The sequence below is a fragment of the Mustela nivalis genome (genome assembly GCF_964662115.1).
Source record: "Mustela nivalis genome assembly, chromosome: 10".
Taxonomy (NCBI): Eukaryota; Metazoa; Chordata; class Mammalia; order Carnivora; family Mustelidae; genus Mustela; species Mustela nivalis.
In genome coordinates, this window is record NC_139029.1 from 49,156,711 (window position 1) to 49,170,587 (window position 13,877).

Below are 13,877 nucleotides of genomic sequence, written 5' to 3' on the forward strand. Positions count from 1 at the left end.
AATCTTTTTAAAATAAATTTTAAAAAGTTTTAATGAATTAATTTATGGTATATAAAGTATGCCTCAAGAAAGTTGTCTTTAAAAAAAAAGAGAGAGAGCCTGCATAAAGCTGTAACTGCTCTACGAGGGTGAGAGAAAAGAAATTGCTTTCCAGTCAGAGAAAGAATGTGAAGACAGGAAAAGAGGAGAGCCAAAGTAGAGTCTCGAAGAAAGTCTTGCACCCTTAGCCTCCTTACCCCAATCCCTCATCTTCAGCAAAGTTTATTAAAATCATTAAATGGCTGATGAGTGCAGTTTTCTGGTCACAGAGGACAAATGAGAAACACCTCATAATGCTGCAGAACCACAACAGAGAGAAGCCTAGGAAAGCCAGACGTTGGAAACCAAGCCAACTGCCCATGAGGCTGAGCTGCCACTAAGATCAGAGCTAAACTTAAAGTTAAGGAACAGGGATCCACAGTTGCTTCCCATTACACTGCTTTTCTTTATATTTCTGTATTCGCCAGTTACATTTAAATTTTAACAGGTAGTACAACTAACTATATTGCTATATATTTAAATAATTACAGTGAGGCTGAGCAAATTACAATGACCAATCTTAAAGAATACCAGTTGTTCTGGTGTGACCAGAATTTGCCCTCCCCCTCTTTCTTTTAGTTAGAAACCTCTTCTTTTTGGCAAGGAACCCATCGCTTGAGACTGGCTGGGGATGACACCATCACATCTGTCCTCTAGCCTTGGAGAATGTTATGTTACACAGGAACAGCCAGCATCCCCACTGACCCTAAACACTGTAATTGGTTCAAGCAGGAACATGTGACACGAGCCAAACTAAATGGTAAGATTTGAGCCTGGGGCTGTCAACTCTCATCGCAACCATTTAGTGGGAAATCTATCAAAGACATGAAGAGGCTGTTCATACCCTCTGTATCCTGGCACCTGATGTACTCAGTTGTAAGCAAATTAATCTAAATGGCGTTTCTGTCAAATGCAACCAAAAAGTCCCCTCCGTAAAAAGCCACTGGAAAAAGTAGTGACACATCTAGACGCTTGTGAAAGCATATGATCAACCAAGAAGTAAAGGAAAGTTCACTCTCTCATGGAGCTGACTAATGGAAAACAGGATGCAAGACAAAAGCAGGTAGATAAATCTTCTTCCAGACTCGTATCTACTGACTGGAGAAACTGTTCCTATGTCCAAAGATACCTGCCAAACAGTCCCTCCCCAGCGCCTCGTGAACAGTGGCCAAAGAAGATAAGGTATCACCTTACATTGTTTCCCATCTCTGCCTCACTTCCCTTTTCTCTTGCTGCCCCAGGATTATGCCTTCCAGATAAACCCTCAACTCTTAATCCTTGATTCAGTCTCTATTTCCTAGGCAACTCAGATTAAAAGGTTATCTACAAAAAAACTTACAGCAACCCTTAGGCTTAAAGAAGTTAAGAAACATAAAAAGCTTTCCCTCTGAGGTCATCAGCAAAATGAGGATGCTCAGTATTAGCACAACGTTAAACAGAAATGGTAATAATCTACATAGTAATACAAGATAACCGTCCACAGAACAAGACAAAACTGTAAGGTTTGGAAGGGTAGAAACAAAAATTCATGATATCCAGATGACACAGAAAATACAAAATTCATGGATACATCTTTTAAATAACTTTCAGGTTTCACTTTATTTATTTATTTATTTATTTATTTATTTTTAAAGATTTTATTTATTTATTTTACAGAGAGAAACCACAAGTAGATGGAGAGGCAGGCAGAGAGAGAGAGGGAAGCAGGCTCCCTGCTGAGCAGAGGTCCCGATGCGGGACTCGATCCCAGGACCCTGAGATCATGACCTGAGCCGAAGGCAGCGGCTTAACCCACTGAGCCACCCAGGCGCCCCTATTTATTTATTTTTAAGATTTAATTTATTTATTTGTCAGAGAGAGAGCACAAGCAGGGGGAGCAGCAGGCAGAGGGAGAATCAAGCACCCTGCTGAGCAAGGAGACCTATGTGGGACTCAGTCCCACCGCCTGGGATCAGGACCTAAGCCAAAGGCAGAGAGATGCTTATTACCCTACTGAGCTACTCAGGTGTCTGCCACAGACACATTTTTAGATTTGACATGAGTTTAGCAAGGTATATAGCTGGATATAAAATGGCTATATACCTAGAAAGGATATGCATGAATCTTACAGAGAAAATTTTATAAACTTTTGTTGTATGAGATAAAGAAGACCTAAGTAAACAAAGAGATAAACCATAATCAAGGCTTAAAAACTCAATATTATAATACGAAATTATTTATTATTATTGTTATTTATTATTATTAGGACATCATTTCTCTACAAAACTGATATACAGAGTCAAGGTAATCCCAACCAAATTTGAATAGGACTTGGGGATTTTTTTTTTTTTTAAAGATTTTATTTATTTATTTGACAGAGAGAGATCACAAGTAGACGGAGAGGCAGGCAGAGAGAGAGAGAGGAGGAAGCAGGCCCCCTGCTGAGCAGAGAGCCCGATGCGGGACTCGATCCCAGGACCCTGAGATCATGACCTGAGCCCAAGGCAGAGGCTTAATCCACTGAGCCACCGAGGCGCCCCAGGACTTGGGGATTTTTTGTTTGCTTTTTGATAGATTCTAAAATATTCAAGGAAATTCAAAGGGCTAAGAGAAGTCAAGACACTTTCTTTAATGATGAGAGAAGTTAATTATTCTACCAATTTCCAAGACTTATGATAATTAAAATTGTTTATACGGGTGCCTGGGTGACTCAGTGGGTTAAAGCCTCTGCCTTCTGCTCAGGTCATGATGATGGGGTCCTGGGATTGAGTCGCACATGGGGCTCTCTGCTCAGCAGGAAGCTTGCTTCCCTTCCTCTCTCTCTGCCTGCCTCTCTGCCTACTTGTGATCTCTGCCTGTCAAATAAATAAATAAAATCTTAAATAAATAAATAAATAAAATTGTTTATAATTGGTGAAAATATGTATAACCAGACCAATGGAACAAAAGAGCGAAACCCAGACAAAGACCCACAAATGAGGACTCACAATCTATAATAGAGGTGGCAGGGCAGGTCAATGAGGAAAGGACAATCTATTTGGAAAAAAATTAAAATTTCACACCATACACATATCAAGTCCAGGTGGAATATAAAGGATGCAACTATAAGGTTAATTCAGATGAATATCTTAATGACCATAGGGTAGGAAAATATTCCTCAAACAAGGTGCACCTGAGTGGCTCAGTCGTTAAGGCATCTGCCTTTGGCTTAGGTCATGATCTAGGGTTCCGGGATCAAGCCCCACATCAGGCTCTCTGCTCGGCAGAGAGTCGGCTTCTCCCTCTTACACTTCCCCTGCTTTAGTTCCCTCTCTGCTATCTCTCTCTCTCATCAAGTGAATAAATATAATCTTAAAAAAAAAAATTCTTTAAACAAGACCTCAAAAGTACTAATCATTAAAAAAGAAAGAGAGAAACTGATAAAAGTATATTCAAACTGAGAACTTAGGGGCTCCTGGGTGGTTGCTGGTTTAGCGTCTGCCTCCGGCTCAGGTCATGATCCCAGGATTCTGGGATACTTCTTCTCCCTTGGCCATTGCCCCTGTTGGTGGTCTCTGGTTCTCTCTATCTATCCATCAAATAAATAAATAAAATCTTTGAGAAAATTAAAAAAAAAAAAAAAACTGAGAACTTAGTTGGAGTGCCTGGGTAGCTTAGTCTGTTGAGTATTCAACTTTTGATTTCGGCTCAGGTCACAATCTTAGGGTCGTGAGATGGAGCCCCAAGCCAGGTTCCATTCTCAGCATGGATCCTGCTTGAGATTTTTTCTCTCCCTCTCCCTGCACTCTCTTGCTCTCTCTAAAATAAATAAACCTTTAAAAAAAAGAAAACTGAGAACTTAGTTTTCAAAAGACCCCATAAGGGCGCCTGGGTGGCTCAGCAGGTTAAGACTCTGCCTTTGGCTCAGATCATGATCTCAAGATCCAGCAATGGAGCCCCGCATTGGGCTCTCTGCTCAGCAGGGAGCCTGCTTCCTTCTGTCTGTCCTACTGCCTCTCTGCCTACTTGCGATCTATCTCTCTCTGTCCAATAAATAAATAAAATCTTTTAAAAATAAAAAAAAAATTTTAAAAAGATTCCATAAAAATAATTTTTTAAAAAACCACAGGGTGGGTGCCTGGGTGGCTCAGTGGGTTAAGCCTCTGCCTTCGGCTCAGGTCATGATCTCAGGGTCCTGGGATCAAGTCCCGCATCAGGCTCTCTGCTCAGCAGGGAACCTGCTTCCTCCTCTCTCTCTGCCGGCCTCTCTGCCTACTTGTGATCTCTCTCTCTCTCTCTGTCAAATAAATAAATAAGATTAATAAGTAAATAAATAACCACACGTGAGTAAAGACATTTGCAACACTAAGTATCATTCAATGGGTTCATACACTGAATATATATATAAAGTACTCAAACAAATCAGTAAGAAAAAGAGTAATACAAAGGAAAAACGGGGAAGAATGCAAAAGATTTAAATAGGCAACTTATAAGAGTATACTCATATAGTCAATACCCATACAAAACAGAGCTCAATCTCAACTGTAATCAAGTAAATACAAATCAAAACTTTTATAATAACATAGCATCATGCATCCATCCATCAAATTGGCAAAAATGACACAGCTAGCAGTATAAGAGATGTCAGCTAGGTACAGCAACACTACTATGGGAGTGTATATTTCTTCAGCTATCTAAGAAAACAGTTTGGTATTACCTAATAAACTCCATGATAAATAAAAGTGCTATGAGGAGCAACAAAGAATACCTAAGGACCAGCAATCTCATATCTGAGTATACCCTAGAGAAATTCATGCACATGCATATCCAAATATATGTACAGGTGTGTTCATAGAACATTGTTTCTAATAGCCAAAAACTAGAAACAATCAAAATGCCCATCTACTGTAGAATGGAAAATCATGGTATATTTATATAATGAAATAATATAAAGACAAAGAATTAACTCCAACTACTTGTAATATTATGAATGAATCTCACAGATTAATTCTGAACAAAAACAAGACAAAAGAAATACAATATCCAGTATGATTATGGTCAAAGGAATTAAAAAACAGAAAAAATGCTTTTACTTAGAAATGCACTCATAGGTGAAAAGAATAGAGAAAATCAAGGAAATGGGGTGGCCTGGGTGGCTCAGTAGTTAAGCATCTGATCTCAGGGGCAGGGTGGGGGGTCTGCTTGTCCCTCTCCCTCTCTGCCTCTGTTCCTCCCCTGGCTTGTCTCTCTCTAAAATAAATAAAATCTTAAAAAAGAAAACCAAGGAAATGGTTATCCCAAAAGTAAAGACAGTGGATTGGAATGGTCCGCAGAAAAGGGTAAGATTTAGAAAAAAGAAAGGATAGATCAAAAAGAAAAAACAACGTGCAGTTACAGATCTGGAAATGAGCAGAGCATTTGTGAGGGTACAAGGAAAATGTTCAACTGATTGGTCCAAAATGTAAGCTAGGGAATAAATCAACAAGAGAAGGACCAGATTCTAGATGACTTCAAAATGCAAGCAAGAGTTTGGGTTTAACACTGTTGGAAGCTACTATAATATTCTTGAACAAAAGAATGCCATGATAAAAGCTGTATTTTAGGGAGATTTCATTTGTAACACATTTGAATTACAAGAGATAAGAGACTAGATCAGCTCTGGCCCACTGAGGTCATCTAGAAGCAAGATAATAAAAGATGCTCCAGTGAAGCAGGGTAGCATTCTTTCAAACAATCCTTTTTTTTTTTTTTTAAAGATTTTATTTATTTATTTGACAGAGATCACAAGTAGGCAGAGAGACAGGCAGGGGGCGGGGTCAGGGTGGGGGAGCAGGCTCCCTGCTGAGCAGAGAGCCCAAAGTGAGGCTTGATCCCAGGACCCTGAGACCATGACCTGAGCCAAAGGCAGAGGCTTTAACACACTGAGCCACCCAGGCGCCCTCAAACAATTTTTACATGTCCAGTTTACAAAAGACTGTCTGACACTAGATATAAAAAGACACAGAACAGTCATCAAAGGCCTCTGAAAAGCAGTACAATGTAGGGGAAAAATGGCACGGAGGATGAGGGCAAGAAAAATTAAAAAGACAAAACCCAAAAAACAGCAGCTCGTGAAATCAGTGATGAAGAAAAAAAGTCAAAGGCTCCTAATCTCCAGTCGTTCCATAATTCAAGTACACATAAAGTATCATGGGAAGCACAGCCATATGGTCCAAGGACTGATGAGAACAAGCAGAAAGTGGTTGGGACTGCACCACATACATGTGAGAAATGGGACTAGAAGAAAGGAATGACTGGTTGGCAGCGAGAAATGCGGAAGATTCAATAGTTCTTTGTTTTATGATGAAAAAGGCATAATAAGTCTTATGCATTAAGGGAAACATCCATAAAAGAAACATATTGAAGATGCTAGAAAGGAAAGGAAAAATTATGAGATCAAGGTTCTGAGGGAGGCAGCAAGGTAACAGGGTACAAAGGATGAAAAAAAATTGGTAAACTTTAGGGAAGGGATACCTTACAGGCTCAGGAGAAGATGCCTAAGTGACATACAGGAACAGCAGCGTGCTGAGGTTATCATGGACTCATGTTAGATGATCCAGAACTTTTCAGTAAAAGATGGGATAGGAAAACAAAGATGTTAGTAAGAGAAATGATTTAGAGTAAACCTCATTGCAAATGAGAAGACATTCATTATTAAAAGTTCAGCTCTGCACTGTTCTGCTCTCTCTCAGGGGCAAGAAACAGGTTAGACATTCAGCATTGAGAGTTCGTGAGAGGAGTACAACAAAAGGCCAAAGGGATGAAAAAGGGAGCACTGAAGTAGATGATATTATGTGGGTAGAATTTATTTAATAATGAAGTGAAGAAAGTAGACTGGAAGACTTAGCCTATACAGCCAGAGTCATGCACAGATTCAAAACTTAAAAAAAGAGATAGAGCTTATAAATAAGACTATGTCCCGGAAATCCTACTCATGTTAAGATTTTCCTCAAAAATAAAAATCTGATGCAAGCCTTTCACTAAATTCTGCTCCTTAGGCAACAAAATGATACCAAATTAACAAAGGAAAGATTAAGTAGGTAAGAAGTAACTTTGGGGATGCTAATGGTAGCACTGTTAGAAAATGTGGAACTACCCCAGAAAATATTTTGCAGAAAGAAATACAGTATATATAGTACAGAAAGAATACAGAAATAAAAAAAGTGTAAGATCTGAAATCCGAGAATTGGGGACTGAGTCCCAATATGAGCAAGTAATTTCATGAGATGTCTCAGTTCCTCATCTGGATTATGGGAATAATAATCATTGTAAATAATATAGGAATAATAATAGCAACAACTAACATCTGTTGAATGCTTATTATGTTTCAGGCACAGTTTAAGTGTTTTATATGTATTAACTTACTTAATCTTCATGATGACAAAGAGACATTTTTATCCCCATTTTACTGAAGAGAAAACTGAAACAGGGGGATTAGAGCAATTGCCCAGAATTATATAGCTATTATGTGGTACAGGCAGAATTTCAATCCATGCAATGTGACCTGAGGTCTACATTCTTTACTATGTTCTTCTGCCTCTCTAGGTAATAAAGATGAGAATGTAGTAAAAAGTGTTTTAAGTATATCCAAATGTTCATCATTACTGCTGAGTATCTGGTAACAGGACAAAATAATCCAAACAAAATCATTAATCTACAATCAACACTCCACAAATTATACCTATCATACGCTACGGTGTGATTAAAAAAGAGGTAATTAACAATGAATATGCCTTGTCCTCCAAAAGTAGGGGGAACAAACAAGTGGCAATAACTGTTATGAACAAAATACACGTGCTGCTTTTCCATGATGAGCTCAGTACAACCGGTGAAAAGATAAAGAGCTTTGGGGCACATAGGTGGCACAGTGGGTTAAGCTTCAGACTCTTGGTTTCGGATCAGGTCCCTGATATCAGGGTCCTGAGATGGGAGTCCAGCATAGGACTCCAGCTCAGTACAGTGTCTGCTGAAGATTCCCTCTCCCAGGGGTGCCTGGGTGGCTCATTGGGTTAAAGCCTCTGCCTTCTGCTCAGGTCGTGATCCTAGCATCCGAGATCAAGCCCTACAGTCCTGGGATCAAGCCCTACATCGATCGGGCTCTCTGCTCAGCAGGAAGCCGGCATATCTATCTATCTATCTATCTATCTATCTCTCTCTCTCTCTCTCTCTCTCTCTCTCTCTGCCTGCCTCCCTGCCTACTTGTGATCTCTGTCAAATAAATAAATAAAATCTTAAAAAAAAAAAAAAAAGATTTCCTCTCCCAGCCTCTCCCCCACCAAAGTAGATAAATCAATCTTTTTTTAAATCTAAAAAATAAAAAGTTTGAGAAATCACTAAATCATGGCCTCAAAAAGTAACAGCACTAAATACAAAGGGTTAGGAAATGACTGAGCCAAAAAGAAATCAGTGTAATCTTTTAAAAGTAAGGTATGGGAACAATCATAAAGCTTTAAAAGGAAAAAAATAGGGTTTCAAATAGCAACAGGCTACTCACAGAGCAACAAATTTCATATATGCGCATCACAAAAAGACTTACCACTTCCAAGGAAAGGTCCTACACCACATTATAAATATTGTAACAATAAAAAATAATTGATGCTGGACCTTTATGTAGAAAACACTGTTCTAAGCACTTTACTGGAACCGACTTTTTAATTCCAATAACAACACTGTAAGGTAGGTCCTGCTCTTATCCCCAGTTTATATATAGGGAAAATGAGGCAGAAGTGAGGTAAAGTAACTTGCCCAAGTTTATTCAATGAAGGCCAGCGCTAGGATGTCAACGCCAAGCATTTTACCCCCAGAGTATGTGCTATACTTCCTCTAGTAGGAAACTAAGAAGCAGAAGAAGAATTTATTCAGAAGTATTATTCAGCCAGAATACCTGGGTAGCTAACTAGACTGCTGAGGTCTGCCTTCAACTCAAGTCATGATCAAGCGCCTGGGATCAAGCACCACCTTGGGCTCCCTGCCCAGTGGAGCCTGCTTCTCCCTCTCCCTTCGGCCCTCCCCTCACCCTCCTACCACCAACCCCCTCCCCTGCTCGTGCTCTCTCACAAATAAATAAATAAATGTATTACTTGGCCATATTTGATAACAAGAATGAAAACACCTTTCAATTACAGTAATTCATCATCTATAACAATTCTGTCCTTGGTCTTCCCTCCAAACTAATCTGCACATTCGTCCCATACTATCTCATCTACTCCTCTGGTTTCATAACAATCTCCTTGCTGATGATTCCCAAAATCTACTGACCTCCAGCCCAATCTCTCTTCTGCATCTTAAACCTCACCAACAAAATAATAAATATTTCTCTTTCAATGGTCAATGAGCACCTCAAAATGTACATATCCAAAACTGAATCATCATCTCCTTCCCACCTCATTTCCCACCTTCAAATCCCTTCTTCCTCCCCTTCGCCTTTACCTCAATGACTGCCTCCATCATCCGCGTGGTTGCCCAGTCAGAAATGTACATGCCATCCCAGACTCAGTCTTCTGCACCTTACATACCTTATCTATCATCAGTCACCTCCCCTAACTATTTCTCCAAGCAATAATATCTCAATTCCATTGCTTTATTTAATCTGACAAATTTACAAGGCTTATTACTTTGAATTTTGTATTATTTTGTGAAACTTTCTTTTTTTCTTGTATTTTGTTCTGTCTAATCCTAGCACAAACTCTGCAAATAAAGAACAGGTATGATATATATTCATATCTAACTCCTCAATGTGCAATTTCCTAATCAACACATGTTCTCGGCGAAACTTGGTTCTATTAAGAAGTTAATACTAAGCATGTATGTCAAGTAATACATTTTTTCAATGGCATTGCCTTCAGAAACAAGACTCAGTTATTTTGAAAAAAAAAAAAAAAGTAGTAATTTCCTATTAACTCTAGCACAACTCCCCGGAATATACCAATAATTGTTAATTGTTCAATGATAGCTACTAAAGCTTATGCACAGTGCTAAACGCTTCACACAAATTTTGCCACTTATCAACAGAGTTCTGGTACTGTACCCATTTTCCAGATGCCAAAACTGTAACTTAAGATTGATCAAGGTACTAACTTAGAAAATTAACAGTCATGGCTCCTGGGTGACTGGGCTGGTTCAATCGACTGCCTTCTGCTCAGGTCATGATCCTAGAGCACCAGGATCAAGAGTCCCACATTGGGCTCCCTGCTCAGCCGGGATGCTTCTCCCTCATTCCCTCTCTCCCTCATACCCTCCCCCCTCATGCTCTCCCTCTCTCTCTCTCAAATAAATATTAAAGAAAAAGAAAACTAACAGTTGGGATTTGAACCCATGGCAAAGTCTGACACCAGAGCACATGTTCTTAAGCACTTGCTCTTTGTTTATTTGTTTTGTTTTAAGATTTTATTTTGGAGGCACCTGGGTGGCTCAGTCGGTTAAGCATCTGCCTTCGGCTGCCGTCATGATCCCAGGTTCTGGGATTGAGTCCCCCCGAGTCTGGCTCCTTGCTGTGCGGGAAGCCTACTCCTATCCCTGCCTGCTGCTCTCCCTGCTTGGGCCTTCCCTCTCTCTCTCTGACAAATGAATAAATACAATCTTTTAAAAAAAAAAATTTTTTTTTTTTTTAAATAATCTCTACACCCAACACCGAGCAAACCCACAACTCCGAGAGTTCCATGCTCCACTGACCAAGCCTGCCAGGTACCCCTTGTTATTTTGCCTCTTAAAAATAAAATTAAATGTTTTAAAGCTCAAAAGTTAAGAATAATTAAGCACAAAGCTTAAATCAAAAAGCTGTTAGTTTTAAATGAAAAACGTGCCACAACAGAGTAACGCTATGGAAGTTAAGGCAGTTAAGAAAGAACCCGTTTGGTCGGTCCAAAAATCGTTAAGCAAGATCAGCAAACGAAAAAGACACAGAACCACAGAAATAAAACTGTCGAAATAGTAATGCATTCGAACGTTTCTTTTCTTGGGACATCATAATAAAACCAACACAGTCTAGTGCCTTACACATTAGTATATTTCAGAATGAAATTCTACAAATATTAAAATCCCCCGCCGTTATTCAATTTTTGGTTCTGGCAACCGACCCACACCGCAGGCAGGTAAAAGGCTCGGAAATCTCAACCGTGATTCGCCTGCTTACTTCCAGACTCCTAAAACGTGAGTCAAAGGGCCAATATAATAAGGACACTATCATCCATCTTCGTCTGGTGCCATTGGAAACACAAGCGCACGTTTAAATTCACACGCTTCTAAGATCAAGCTCCAGCCTACAATTCGTCCAAGATTCGGCAGCCGCACACACAAGGTGCAGACCACAAGCTCTCAACTTTTCATTCTGACTATACGTTTTTAGATTCTGGGTGCGAGAGCCTACGTCGAACTGGCCCCTGGTTGCAAAGAGGATTCCTGTTAGATTTCTCGGGAAGGGTGGGAGGCGTGAAGAAGGGGCGGCCTCCCACCGGCCAGGAGCCCGCCGCGCGCCGAATCTTTTGTTGGGGAGGAGAAGAGGGCGGACCCCCACACCCTCCAGGGGGTAAACGGGGGTGGGCGGGGAGAGTGAGGGAGCGAGACGCCGCGGCGGCCCCCGGCCAGCCCGGGGGTGGGGACACAAAGAATTTGGGGAGCGCCGAGCGGCTAGCCGACGAGCTCCCCACCCGCCCTGCAATAAGCCGCCGCGAAACTCCAGGCCCGGGCCGCCGAGGAGCCGGCGGAGGCCGGCGCGCTGGCGTGTGGGGCTCCCTGAGACCCCGGGCGAGGATCGGCCGCCAGCGCGGGCTGAGGGCCGGGGTCGGAGGGCGGCGCGAGGCCTCGGCGACAGCCGCGAGCCCCCTCCGCCCAGCCGCGGACCAGGCCGCCAGATCCCGGCGCCCGCGTCGCCACACCCACCCGCCTCCTAGGCCGGGCTCGGGAGGACTCCCGGCTCTTCCTCCCGCGGCGGCCGCGCGCCCCGCGCCCGAGATTTACCTGCTGATCTTCTGGGCAAAGGCGCGGCGCTCGGCCATGGCTGCTAAGGCGGCGGCGGCGGCGGCGGCGGCGCTCTGGGCGCGGACCGGCGGGCGCGTGCCTCCTCGCTCGCGCTCCCTCCCTCGCGGCCTCCGCCAGTCCCAGCTCCGGACCGGGGAGGCTGGGGCTGGCGGCCGGAGCCGGGAACGAGCCCTGCCGTAATGCTCCTGAGAGGCGCGCAGCAAGAAACCGCTCCTCCCCCGGCGCGTCAATCCCCGCGGGAGCCCGGGCTTCGGCACGCAACTGCGGCCGGCTGGAGCCCGGGGGAAGAATGGGGCGTGGAGGGAGCGACACGCCAGTCCTGGCCGCCTCGCTGCCGCGCTCGCTCAACCGAAAGGACACAGAGAACAGCCAGGCAGGGGCCAGCGACTTGGCGAGGCAGGAAAATAAGATTACAGAATGCGTCGGGGAGGGTGGGGGGAGCTTGGCTTTCCCGAAAAGGAAGGGGAGGAAATGGAAGATGGTTTTTGGCGAGGGGGGGCTGTGCTCTGACGCCCAGGATGGCTGAGTTCTTGTTCCTGCTGCTCCCATCTCCGAGCAGTTGAAAGCACTTTCTGTTCTGCTCCGACCTTGTGAGTGGGGTCTGACCAGAGAAAGAATAATTTTTCTTGTAGAAAAAGAGCTAAAAAAGATCTTCTCCTACAGAGGTAACAAGAATAGTTGACTTGTGGTGCTTAGCCAGACACAGATGAAAGTTTTACAGGCGTGATCTTAATCGCCACGACAGCTCTTTGAAGTAAGTTCTTATTATGCCCATTTTAGAGACAAGGAAATTTGTTCAGAGTAGCTAAGTGCTGGCCCCAGGTCACACATATGGTAAGTAACCTCTTCAGCTGAGGTTCAAACCCAGAGCCTAGTCCTTTTCTTTGAAGATAAGTGTTTCTCCATTAACAATAGGCTCCCTGAAACTATTACTTCCCCCTTTGGGATCTCATTTTCCATTTATAAATGTTAGACCAGATAAGCTCTAATGTACTTTACCATTTTGATGTTCTATTAAATAATCTATATATTTACCACTCAAAATGATCTTGCCTGTTAAATCCTATAAAACAGGGACTAGCGAAAATTTTCCTATAAAACAGGGACTAGCGAAAATTGTGTCTTATTCTGTTGTAATCCCATAGTGTGTAGAATGTAGTTCCTAATGCATATTTGCTGATTATTTGTGTTGTGGTGAAGCTAGGAAAAATAATCTTTGTTTCTTGTAGTACCTTTACTCAAGTATTGCAAGGATTTATGTGTATTTTTTTTTTTATTATGTTCTCTCTGTGCCCTTGTGAGGTACGATGGATACTTGTTTCCCTCTCTTACAGTTGGAAAATCTGTAGCATAAAGTCCGTTTGCTCAGTCACACACTGAGTCAGGGGTGAAAGCCTCAATTAGTCAGATCCATAACTTCCTGTCTAGTTTTCTAACCACTGTGGAAGATGGCATATTTTGTATAACAATGTACATTCCAGTAGAGATAGTCTACTTAAAGAGGATTTTTGTGCAACTTTACTTGAATGTATAGCCCACCTAGATATTCTAGAGAACACAAAACTGAACGAAACTCAGTCTTGCTGCCAGGGAGTTTAAGTCCATTGGGAAAGATGAAACAGCTACTTAAAAAACTGCAAGTCAAGTCTAACACTGTAACCTGGCCTTTAAGACACTGCTTGATAGGAACCCAGTTATTTTCTGTCACTTTCTTACTATGTGACCTTGGACAAGTTACTTAACCTTGACTCTAAACTGAGTGGAATAATTGTACCAGCTTAAAAGAGTATTGGGCAGATTCATTGGGTCAATTCATATAAAATTCT

The 13,877-nt window shown here is 42.1% G+C and overlaps 1 protein-coding gene across 15 annotated transcripts in view; it reads right to left on the minus strand.

The window, feature by feature from the left end:
* Positions 1-12,479, minus strand: part of DOCK7 (dedicator of cytokinesis 7) — a 217,203-nt gene extending 204,724 nt beyond the window's left edge. For 6 of the 15 annotated variants that reach the window (XM_082687787.1, XM_082687796.1, XM_082687794.1 and 3 more), the window contains exon 1: positions 12,031-12,462. In XM_082687787.1, the coding sequence (XP_082543913.1) occupies positions 12,031-12,068 (38 nt within the window). In that variant the 5' untranslated portion in view covers positions 12,069-12,462. Of the gene's footprint in view, positions 1-12,030 lie in introns of all 15 variants that reach the window. The other 9 variants (XM_082687790.1, XM_082687788.1, XM_082687799.1 and 6 more) reach the window with 4 other exon arrangements.
* Between the last annotated feature and the right edge of the window lie 1,398 nt (positions 12,480-13,877).